The 13130-nt window shown below is 43.6% G+C and overlaps 1 protein-coding gene across 2 annotated transcripts in view; it reads right to left on the reverse strand.

The window, feature by feature from the left end:
* Positions 1-13130, reverse strand: part of OSBPL10 (oxysterol binding protein like 10) — a 560435-nt gene that overhangs the window by 228011 nt on the left and 319294 nt on the right. For both annotated transcript variants that reach the window (XM_077268966.1, XM_077268965.1), the window contains one exon: positions 4304-4511. In XM_077268966.1, coding sequence (XP_077125081.1) covers positions 4304-4511 — 208 coding nt within the window. The remainder of the gene's footprint in view (positions 1-4303; positions 4512-13130) is intronic.

Here is a 13130-nt window from a genome sequence, read left to right on the forward strand (position 1 = left end):
CTAACGCCGCATGCGGCGTACAACGCACCAAAACGCATGACAACGCATGTACATGCGGCGCCATGCGGCCCCAATGTTAAAGATAGGGCCGCACGCCGCATGCGTTTTGGTGCGGCGACGACGCTGCGGCGCACACCGCAAATGTGAACGTAGCCTAACACAAAACTATATTGAGAACTGCTCAGTTCAAGTACTAATCCAAAGAAATTAATGAGATGATGCGTCGCATTTACCAACAAGTGCTATAAATAAGATACCAAAAATCTCAAAAACTTGAGCCAATCTGGCGAAACTGATAGCATATTCAGAATCAGCACCCCAAAAATACCCTAAATTCGATGAAATATCTTTGGCACCAAAAATGCTGTTGACCAGTGTTTATCTATCTATCTATCTATCTATCTATCTATCTATCTATCTATCTATCTATCTATCTATCTATCTATCTATCTATCTATCTATCTATCTTTCTGTGTGGGTAAACATTATTCTTCAATGGAGTATGTAAATGAAGAGGTTGGACAAGAAAGGACATCACAATATTTTTTTTGTTCAATAATAGATCTTTATTTAGCTTTCAAAAACACATACAAATCCGCATGAAAATCCGCATGAAAATCCGCATCAAAAACGCATGAAATCCACGCTGATTTTTACCTGCTTTTTCTGCCAAGAGATGCAGAATCTGTGCAGAAAATTCCACAGGCAAATCTGCAACATGTGCACATACCCTTATAGGTTGTGATGTTCCAGGCACGGCGATGTGTACATTTTTATTGTATATTTTTTGTTTTTATATAAATATGCATATTTATTGATATCATATTATTTTCATTTTTTATACTGAGATTTTTTTTTACATTTTTTTTTACTTAGTCTCTCTATGGGACTTTAACTTTTATTAGAGTAATCACTGATATAATGTATTTCAATGCACCAGCATTACAATGTATACCTGTCAGTATTACAGTGACAGAAGCCTCCTAGACCATGCTCTGGGTAAGGTTTAACAGGGTTGCCGTAGCTGGCTTACCCGGAGGTCGTCATGACAACTATTAGGACCTCATGGGGGCGCCGATCAGAAGGGAGAGGAAGCAATCTCCCTCTTCTAGCCTCCGAAATGCTGTGATCGATAAAGACTGTGGCATTTAAGTGGATAAACAACCGAGGGCGGTGCAGACACTACACCTGGCAGTGACAATCAGGGCTTGGCGATCACATATGCAGAGCTCCTGGCAATGGTGAATGCGTGGGGGCGCAACTCCTATGTCCCACACCATTACCATAACATGATGAGCTTTTTTTCTAGAAATCATTGACAACCTCAGCTAATAAATGATATAATAAGTTTTATTAAGTCTAAGTTTAATTATGTAATGCTGTAGATAAGCCCCTGATGTAACCTGAAAGATAAGAAAAACAAGTTAGATTATACTCACCCAGGGGCGGTCCCGGTTTGGTTCGGGTCCGATGGGTGTCGCAGGTCCGGGTTCGGAGCCTCAAATCTTCATACGATGTCGTCATCCTCCTTGCTTCTGTTGCGGCTCCTGAGCAGGCATACTGATTTGCCCTGTTGAGGGCAGAGCAAAGTACTGCAGTGCGCAGGCGCTGGGCCTCTCTGACCTTTCCCGGTGCCTGCGCACTGCAGTACTTTGCTCTGCCCTCAACAGGGCAGATAAAGTATGCCTGCGTCGGAGCCGTGACAGAAGCAAGGAAGACGACGTCATCGTATGAAGATGGGAGGCGCCGGACGCGGACCTGCGATGCCCATCGGACCCGGACCGCACCGGACCACCCCTGGGTGAGTATAATATAACTTGTTTTTCTTATCTTTCAGGTTACAGAATGCTGTAGATAAGCCCCTGATGGCGGTGGCCACAGTTTATAGCAGTAAAATGAGGTGACAGATTCCCTTTAAAAACTGAAGGTACACTTTTTCTCATCAAGATAACCATTGTCTATACACTCATCCAATTTTCATCCAGAAAACTTGGACAATTTTCATTTGTATTGTCATCCTTGTGACCTTCGTGTGTCTGTACTTTATGCCTGTGTGACGTCCGATTTTATACTTCAGCATTTTAAAAAGTCCATGATCAAATACAGTTTCCTATGTTACTAGTGGCAACGTATGCATAGAAATTAGATGTCATATGGATGTTTCATATGGGATCTGCTTTTGCTTTTTTTGGGGATTTCTCAAAGACTTGAATGGTTATGTCTCATCTGATTCTCAGAAGTGAATAGTGCATACTGCGATTATGTTCATGAGGATACTTGGTCCATATGAAAAATGGTCATCTGAAAGGTCCTATTAAATTACACTGGTCCATGGGCCATCTGATTTGTAACCAGCCCCTACATGTCTGTATATCAGGCTCGTCTGAACAAGCCCTCCGGGAATAAAGGACACCATATACATGTGTCCACTTTTATCTTTCTATAGGGACTGCACATTCCCATGAAAATAAATACAATTTCACAACATGTTAGCAAAACCCTAGGCAAGCTGCAAATCCCATTATACCTGAGTGGCCATATGTAGATGCATATATTGCAAATCTTTCCAGGCAGAAAATCGTTAAATCATAGTACTTTAGAATGCTGTCACCCTACATGTCTCGGCATACATTGCACCAACAGCAAAGGATAGGAAGGACATATGAGGTGTCATGACTCTGGATGGGCTGGTTCTGGCTCTGTCCTGGTCACATCTGGGTTAAATTAGTCCGCCACTCTTTAGTTCTGGGGAGGCTATTTAATGCTGATGGTTCCTGGGTTCTGAGTCGGTATACTTCCGTCTACTCAGTTTGAGATAGCTGACCCAGTTTATTCGTCTGTAATCGTTGTGCCTCTGTGCATGTGTGTCTTGCTGTGTATGACCCGGGTTGCCCCCTGACTACTGCCTCTGTTTTCTGCATGGTACTTCTCTGTCTGTCCTGGCTTTCTGACCCCTTGGCTTGTCTCTGACTAATCTGCTGTTTTGCCTTTTGGTACCTCGCTCCCGTCTGGCTCCCGACCCTCAGCTTGTCCTTTGACTGCGTCTCTGTCTTTGTACTATCTGTCCTGCGTCTTTTGCAGACCCTCTGTTCTCGCATGGTAGCTTCGCCCCCATCGTCCCTGTAGTGATCACATGACCAGCCTAGTTCAGGTCCTGTGTGCACTGCATGGCTCATTCCTCCCTCTCCGTGCGCTCCTGTCAGTGCCCCTTAGGCTGCCTCTCTACGACACCACGCAGCATCATTACATGAGGTCCCTTGATCAATACCTACTCTGTGAGCTAGAATGGAAAACAGCTATGTAAATGCTAAACTTCCTGCACAAGAGCAATTTCCATCCAGAGATGAAAACAGCTGATCACTTGAGTTACCAAGTTGGAGCCAATTTATGCAATGAGGGGTTGTCATCATGTGAAAACCCCTTTAAGAATAACTTCAGCATATCTACATAGAATGGGTTATTTATAAATGAAGCAAAATATACTGAACAAAAATACAAATGCAACACTTTTGTTTTTGCTCCCATTTTTCATGAGCCGAACTCAAAGATCGAAGACTTTTACATGTACATGTACTTTTACTATGTACAGAAAAGGCCTTTTTCTCTCAAATATTGTTCACAAATTTGCCTAAATCTGTATTAGTGACCTCTTCTCCTTTGCCAAGATTGTTCACACTTGTGAGGTGGATTATCAAGATGCGGATTAGACACCATGATCGCAGACCACGCGTAATCACCCTAGCGCAGGACCTCAACATCTAGCATTTTCACCTGCAAGATTGTCTGAGACCAACCACCTGGACAACTGCTGCAACAATTGGTCTGTATAACCAAAGAATTTATGGACAAACTGTCAGAAACCATCACAGGGAAGCTCATCTGTATGCTCGTCATCCTCATCGGGGTCTCCACCTGATTGCAGTTAGTTGTCGCAACCAACTTGAGTGGGAAAATGCTCACATCCGATGGCATTTGGAACATTAGAGAGGTGATCTATTCATGGAAGAATCCCAGTTTTCACTGTACAGGGCAAATAGCAGACTGTGCATATGGCATTGTGTGGGTAAGCAGTTTGATGATTTCAACGTTGTGAATAGAGGTGTCTATGGTGGGGTTATGGTATGGGTATGAGAAAAAGGCCTGTTATGTACAGAGAAAAAGTCTTCGAACTTTGAGGTCAGCTGATGAAAAATTGCAGAAAAAACAAGTGTTATGTTTATATTTTTGTTTAGTGTAATTTCTTTTTTTTTTATATATATATATATATATATATATATATATATATATATAAAACAGCTCTCACCTGACGTCACAGGCTTGTTGTTCTGTCCAGCCTGACAGACACTCTGCTGTAGTAAATGGAGGCATTCGCCAAGGCAGCTGAGGGTGGCAGCTGAGGTAGCTTTCAGGAGGAGAAAATCCTGATCCAAGGCAGAAAGTGGGCCAGAGCCTGAAAGGGATTCAATTGCATGTACCAGATTCTTCTGCTGTCCCTCCACCTCGGCCATAACCTACAGAAATGAAAAGAACAGATATATTACAATTAATAATATAAAAAAGTGTAAATTCACAGTAGTAAACTACACAGTTTCCATGAAGTTATCAGCAATATTTTTTTTTATTCTTAAAAAAAAAATTGCCTGCCTAAAAATGTAATCCATAGTTTTTCTGATATGGTACTGGCTCAGTATCACAACGCTACCAGTACACGTAGCAGAACTCTAAGGAAATCCGCATAAATGAGCTCATATTACAAGTTATAAACATAGACAAAAGAAATTATGCAAACACCAAAACATCACATTATAGCGGGCCATTTATATGGATTAACCCCCTTCCCCCACAAATTTTTTCACAAATACATATAATACAAACACTTGATTTAAACAATAGTTCATTTTTTGATAACACAGAACTGCAGGGTGTTAATGGGTTGTTAAGTCAGCTATGGCTTTAAAGGTAGGATAACACTGACTAGTCAATACATTGCATATTGTACAAATGATACATATTTCTTATAGGTCAACGGACGACTGTGAATTTAAAATACAATAAATCTAAAATATTCTATATAACAATGCCTGCAACATACCATAAAACATGTTGTCCTTTATATTTCCCGCACTAGAACACACTGATAACTTGTGGGTGTTGCGTTACGATAATTTTGTAATTGCAATATGCAACTAGACCAATTAAGAAAATATATATTATATATACAGTATATATATATATTATATTATATTGGGAGGATCCCCAGGATGCACACGGTGACGTAGTGAGGCCATGAGCGGGCATTGCAGTCGCAGGTGTAGCTGTGATTACAATGGTGAAGCAGTGACCGATGTCACAGGTAGGGGTCACTGTGTATTCTCCCCAGGTTTTGTACAGAGGCGTATTAAGGTCATAAGAGTGCATGGCAGTCACGGGCGTAGCGGTGACTGCAATGCAAACTGGAAATAATAAAAGTAAGTGTAGTCTTGGACACGCTAGTGTCCAAGGCAGATGTAGGGGAAATCTGCTCTGGGATGTTGTGTTGTGAAAAAGTGTAGGATGGTAGTCGTGCAGTCCGTTTCATTCCAGGCCAGGATTTTCCATGTGGATGAAGGCCACAGGTTTTTTTTGTTAAAAGCCCTGCAGTAAAGGGTTTGGGTGTGTCAGGGCCAGTGTCAGTTTTGGTGTAGGTGAGTGCAGAACAGAGGCTCTACAGAGCTTTGTCTGTGTGAAGAGAGACAGGACAGAGCGGAGCCAATAGGTCTGGCACCCACAGCGTACACAGCGGTCCTGCCATCCACGGTAACTGGTCTCGGAGGTGGACTGTCTTGTGCCCGAAGGTGAACGAGAGGTAGACCATCCTGTGCCCGAAGGAGGATTGGCATGTGTAACGACTGCAAACAGAAGGATATCAAGGATGGTGTACGGCTGTGAGGAAGAAACATTGACACGACGGTGCAGTCGCCAACGGCTATTGGTCAAAGGGAAGGCCAGCGTGTTTAGTGACTGTAAACGGGAAGGATTCCATGTAGTATGTAGTGCAGTGAAATGGACACTAATACTATGCACTGAGATTAGAAGCACTTGTGTGAATTGGGACATTTAATGCTGTGAAGAAACACATTAAAGGAGTTTTGTGTTTGAACTTTGTGGGTCACTGCCTCCTCAATGCATAAGTGTGATACCGTGGCATTACAATATAAATATGTAAATATATATATATATATATATATATATATATACACTCACCGGCCACTTTATTAGGTACACCATGCTAGTAACGGGTTGGACCCCCTTTTGCCTTCAGAACTGCCTCAATTCTTCGTGGCATAGATTCAACAAGGTGCTGGAAGCATTCCTCAGAGATTTTGGTCCATATTGACATGATGGCATCACACAGTTGCCGCAGATTTGTCGGCTGCACATCCCAAAGATGCTCCATACAAGGCAGGATGGATCCATGCTTTCATGTTGTTTACGCCAAATTCTGACCCTACCATCTGAATGTCGCAGCAGAAATCGAGACTCATCAGACCAAGCAACGTTTTTCCAATCTTCTACTGTCCAATTTCGATGAGCTTGTACAAATTGTAGCCTCAGTTTCCTGTTCTTAGCTGAAAGGAGTGGTACCCGGTGTGGTCTTCTGCTGCTGTAGCCCATCTGCCTCAAAGTTCGACGCACTGTGCGTTCAGAGATGCTCTTAGGCCTACCTTGGTTGTAACGGGTGGCGATTTGAGTCACTGTTGCCTTTCTATCAGCTCGAACCAGTCTGCCCATTCTCCTCTGACCTCTGGCATCAACAAGGCATTTCCGCCCACAGAACTGCCGCTCACTGGATTTTTTTTCTTTTTCGGACCATTCTCTGTAAACCCTAGAGATGGTTGTGCATGAAAATCCCAGTAGATCAGCAGTTTCTGAAATACTCAGACCAGCCCTTCTGGCACCAACAACCATGCCACGTTCAAAGGCACTCAAATCACCTTTCTTCCCCATACTGATGCTCGGTTTGAACTGCAGGAGATTGTCTTGACCATGTCTACATGCCTAAATGCACTGAGTTGCCGCCATGTGATTGGCTGATTAGAAATTAAGTGTTAACAAGAAGTTGGACAGGTGTACCTAATAAAGTGGCCAGTGAGTGTATATATATATATATATATATATATATATATATATATATATATATATTTTACAAAACACATGATTTCATGCATATGACAAAAGTGCTATTGTACACCACAGGGATGCTATAATGCTGAATTAATACCATGACTGGCAAAGTAGCATTGATACATCTCAACAAGATGAAAGCTCCCATTAGGTGAATGAGAGAGCTATCATTGCCCTGTCTTGCACCCATTCCCTTTGATCATATACCCATGCAGGCAATGAGATGTGGCAGATGGGGTATGGCAAAGCAAGAGCTGCAAAAGTCTATGATGAAAGGATAGTTCTGATCTGCGTCCTCATTATTACAAGAGCACATTAAGGAAGCAGCTTTTTGCTATGAGCTCCTGTAGAGTAGAACATAATAATGAGAAATCCGTGTATTTCTGGCCAAGGCTCTGCTCGCGTGGACATCAGGCCTGTTCAGCTAATGAACATTTCCTGCTACTTTGCACTTTCATTTGACAGAACAATATCTCATCTGAAGGATTGTATAACAATGCTCTGCAGCTAATAGTGCTCAGGTTAGCAATTTATAAGCTCAGCATAGCCGTTGTAACGCTGCACACTACTAAAATACCACTTGTATCATTGGTTAAGTACAGGTGTTCGGCAAATAACCAGAGGAGTAATCTAGAAGAAGAATCAAAAAGCCTCAGCAATAGATCTTATTCCGGGAAAACCAAATGAACGTACCCGCTAGATAAGAAACTGCTGCTAATGAAGACAGTTCATTAAGTCGACCTTGACGTTACTTATTAAAAGCTTCTAAATATAAAATAATGAACAGGAAGATAGATCAAAATGGAATCGGTCAAATTGTAAAAGAAAGGCTAAAATAAAGGAAGCGCAATTTGCTTGTTAAGTTGTTATACAAAGAGGTCAATAACATTTGACCACAGGCCACAAAGTAATCCTGTCCTCTCCAGAAAGAAAGCCATTTTCAATACATGTTCTTTAGAGAGATTATCACAACAGCATACAATGTAATACCGCAATACGACTGCAACAGAGAATTCATCCTAACAGGTCAGGGATGTCAAAGTCAAAAACACAGAGGGCCAAATTTAAAAGCTTGGACAAAGTCACGGGCCAATCTTGATATTTATTAACAAAAAGTCTACAATTGAGAACATTTTTCCTTATCAAAAAATATAACAATACACTTTTTCATATGGAAACAAACTTAAGAGAGGTTGTCCCACAAGCAAAGTACATTTAATTAATAGATCTGGAATAATATAAAATGTTATGTAAGAGCAGTAAAAAGCATAAGGTCAAATCGCTTAATTTAAATATGTAATAATAACAAAGGATAAGCAAAACCTTGAATAATATGAGTCGCCCACCAGGGCAGTGGGGTACTCAGTACCGGGTCTGGTTGCTTTTAAAGGGGATGTCACGGTGGCTGCGACCCGGTCCGTGGCCCTGTGCGCCCAATTAAAGGGGAACGGTCATTTAAGGGGCATTGTGAAAGTCTATTTTCGTGATGCCACCTGTGGTTCTCGGTCAGAAGGGACCGACGCCTCTTAAAGGGGTCCTCTGGGGTGATGGTATGGCAGCTAGATGGTGATGCTTCCCACAGGTGAAGCGGGGTCCCCAGGGCTCCCAAGGTGTGTGGCAGGAATGAGGTATGCCGATGAATAAGTGGAGGACACAAGTTGTAAAGTCTTTACCTGGTTTACTGGTGGTAGTAGTCCACAGTCCAGGGTACCAGGCACAGGTGGTGATGTGGTCCGGCAGGCTTGGACGCAAAGGTGATCCCTCTCCCAGGTGAGGTCCGTAAGCCTTTCCCACTTGTGCTGATGTGCGAGGTCCCTGCTGCCTGAAGCTTGCTGGCAAAGTACCCCTTCCTTCTCCTGTCCTGGGACAGGTACCTGTATGGCAGGCAGCTTGAGCCATTTTACAGGGTCTCTATCACGACCCAGGCCCCTACGGTGCTGCTTCACCTCCAGGTGTGGTGCGGGCAAATTACATACAGCTCTAAGCACTCCGGTTATGCTATGTGTCTTAGACTCCCACAAAAGCCTCGGGCTCCCGGTACCCGGTTTCTGCGCTTCGGCTCTGAGGGTGCCTGGTCACAGTTCCCCTCTAAGCCCTTTCCCTCTCCTGTGCTCCTTCCCTCAATTGCTTCACTGCACACAACAACCACTCGGGTTCTAGTCCTTTCCTGGAGCTGCAGCTCAGTCCTGGCTGCACAGCTCTGTTTGCACTCTGCTCCAGACTTCCGTTCTCCTCAGTGTCTCTCTCCAACTTCACTCCTTGGTCTCCCTGGACCAACTGTCTCTGTCTGTCTCTCTCAGACTGGCTAACTCCTCTTCCAGGCCAGAACACTTAAAGCTTAGGGAAGCTCCCCTGAATCTGGGTCCTGAGCTCCCCTTCTGGCCTGGATTCAGAATGTGTTGTCTGTAGGTGCTTACCTGGTAAAGAGAATCCTCCCTGCCTCCAAGCATGATATCGCTCTCCCCGAAAGGAAGGCAACATCACTGTAACAGCCGGTTACCTGGGGTGTTACAAATACAGATAATAAAGTATGATGAAAACAAAAGTGCCCCCAAACACAGTATGATACCGCCACAGTGAATTCCTCCACAAGCCCAATATGATGACCTTACTGTATTCCCATCCCTCCATTCCCCCGACAAAGAATGATGACCCCATCACAGTATGATTCTCTAAGTGTAATCCTCACACAGCCCTCCATACATTATAATGGGCCCACATTCCGTTCCATACAGTACAATGGCATCATGCAGTGCTCCAAACAGTATAATGGTCCCAAAATAGTGCTCCATACAGTACAAAGGCATCACAGTGCTCCATTCAGTATAATGGCTCCACATAGTGCTCCATACAGTGTAATGGTCCCACATAGTGCTCCCTATAGTATAATGTGTCACACATAGTTCTCCATACTGTTTTATGGGCCCACATAGTGCTCCATACAGTAAATTAGACACATAAAAAAATACTCAACTCTACTCGTTCCCCTACAGAGTGGTCTCCTCAGTGCGTCTTCTGATCCTCTGCACATCTCTGTACAGCGGGCACATTGTAATGACTTCATCGCGCCTGCTGCGTTGAGACGTCAGATGCAGGGGGGAATGATGGGAAAGGGAGCATGAGCTGATGCTTCCTTCTCCATCATCACTTTCAATTGTTTCGGCATCGAGGATGCCGATATAGTTGAAAGTGCAATGCCGAGAGAAAATGCAATGCCGGACAAGGGACCCGCTTGGTGTCGAAGGCCAAATATACTTGAGGCACCCGCACTGCGTCACGGCCCAAACATACTCACCGTGCGGGCCAGAATTTGACAACCAATGGGAAAAAAAGTATTTTCAACAACTTCTAACTTTATCGTTTTTTTTCGAATGCGTGATGACCATCATTAATGCCCCCTTGAGATTTGTCCACCCAACTTCTCCTTGTCAACCGAAATGTAAAACCTGTTTAACAACATCTCTCTATGCAGAAAGTAATTACTGGATGATAAAATATCAAGGAAAAAAGTGATATTCTGATTAATTTATCACATACCTGAATATTGTTGACCAATGTCTGTAGGCTTGTGTGGCATCAATAGTCAACAGGGTGGCAAAAAATAAGTTGAAAAATAAGCACCTTGACTGTGAAAGATTAGAAAAAAAATCAAAAGCGAAGCGATTAGGAACCATTATCCTCAAGTGCTGTCATATTCCAGAACTGCAACCTCCCTGGCTTGCCCAGAAGTACAAGGTGTTCAGTACTCAGAGACCAAGGTATGGAAGGCTGAAACCAACACTGAACAAGCAAGACACAGAAAAGTAAAAGTCAAGACTGAGCTAAGAAATATCAGATGCGAGTTATACTCGATGAACCAGATGGATGGGCGCGTGGCTGGATCAGTAACAGGCACAGACCTCCACTTTCAGATGCCAGCAAGGTGGAGGTGAATTATTGGCTGGTATTATCAAAGATGAGCTAGTTGTACCTTTATGGATTGAAGATGGACTCAAAATGGAATCTCAAATATACTGACAGTTTTTAGAAAGCACATTCTTCAAGAGGTAGCCCAGGAAAAAGTCTTCATTTTTCAAGTAAACTATGATTTTTATTCAAGTCAATGCTCCGTCGCATGCAAGTAAATCTCCACTGTTTGGCACACCAGGAAAGGCCTTAAACAGCAAAGAATAATGGCATGGCCCCTTCCTCACCTGACATAAACCGTACTGAAAACTTGTGGGCCTTTAATAAAAGGGAGGCTGCACCTCTCTAAACAGTGTGTGAGAGGCTGTGTTTGGTGATGCCCAAAAAGTTGACCTTCAACTGATTAAAGGGGTTGTCCGGTCAAAACTGATAAGTCTGCAGTCACTATGTGTGACTGCAGACTTATGAATCCCCCCAGCGAACACACTGTGCACTTCAGGGATTTGCCGGTTTCAGACCTGGGAACGGAGGGCATGTATGAGTTATACATACCCCTGGCCAGTGGGCACAGCCTCGTGCTCCATACACTTGTATGGAGCGAGGCTGCGCCCTCTAGTTGGACACACCCACTGGCTGGCCACGTCACTAGAAAGGGCAAAGCCTTAGCTCAAAACAAGTGTATGAAGTGAGGCCATGCCCACTAGTTATGGGTATGTATAAGGCCAGGGACACACTTGCGAGTGCCATGCGAGAAACTGGCACGAGTCTCTCGCATCAATACCCGGCACTGCCACCGGCACTCGGGACCAGAGCATGCGGCTGCATGTATTTCTATGCAGCTGAACGCTCCGGTCCCGAGTGCCGGCGGCAGTGCCGGGTATTGATGCATGAGTTTCTCGCATGGCACTTGCAAGTATGACTCGGCCTAACTCATACATACCCTCTCATTCCCGGGTCTGAAACTGCTGATTCCCTGCAGTGCACAGTGCATGCGCTGGGGAATTCATAAGTCTGCAGTTAAACAGAGTGACTGCAGACTTATCAGTTTTGACCAGACAACCCGTTTTAGAAACTGACAGGCTTATGACTGGTATTGAAAAGTAGGGTGGCTATATTGGTCACTGATATTTTTTGTGATAGGTTAAAAATGTATTTTTGTACATTTTGAGCTGTTTGGTTATTCTCACTTCAACAGATGAAAACAAACAATGAAGATGGGAAAAATTACATTTTTCATTTAGTTGCAAAATAGTTCTGCACACTAATAGTTCCCCAATAATTCAATAATTGTATGCACATAGATATTCTCTTTAGACTACGTTTCCACTTTGAGCTTTTGGTGCGTTTTTGATGCGGAGTAGTTTTACTGTGACAAAAATGCAGCATCTTACAGTCCCAGCAAAGTGGATAGGATTTTTAGAAATCACATGCCCACTGTGTTTCTTGTAAGGCTACGTTCACATTTGCGGTCAGCGCCGCAGCGTCGGGCGCCGCAGCGGCGCCGCATGCGTCATGTGCCCCTATATTTAACATGGGGGCGCATGGACATGCGTTGTGCTGCGTTTTGCGCCGCATGGCCGCAAGCGTTGGACGCAAGAAACGCATCAAGTTGCATTTTTTTTGCGTCCAACTTTCGGCCAAAAACGACGCATGCGGCGCAAAACGCAGCGTTTTAGCGTGCGTTTTGCCGCGTTTTTGTTTGCGTTGTGCGCTGCGGTGCCGACGCTGCGGCGCACAACGCAAATGTGAATGTAGCCTAACCTGGTTCATCCGACCTACAGTGCGAGTTTCAAATTTGAAGCATATTAATTTCTCTTGTGGGTCTGCGGAGTTTTCTGTGAGGATTTTCACCATAGATGTGACTTAGGTGCGGAAATTTCTCAGGTAAAAAATGCATGTTAAAAAAAACCACACAATAAAACACTGCAAGTAACCTAATTTAAATAAATAGGTGCAAAAATGGTGCAGAATATTTGCATCATCAAAAACTCAGCAAAAGCTCATCTTGAGAATGTAGCCCAAGAAAGATGACATCTCACTTATACTATCTTACATATTCA

The sequence above is a fragment of the Ranitomeya variabilis genome, chromosome 6, assembly GCF_051348905.1.
Source record: "Ranitomeya variabilis isolate aRanVar5 chromosome 6, aRanVar5.hap1, whole genome shotgun sequence".
Lineage (NCBI taxonomy): Eukaryota > Metazoa > Chordata > Amphibia > Anura > Dendrobatidae > Ranitomeya > Ranitomeya variabilis.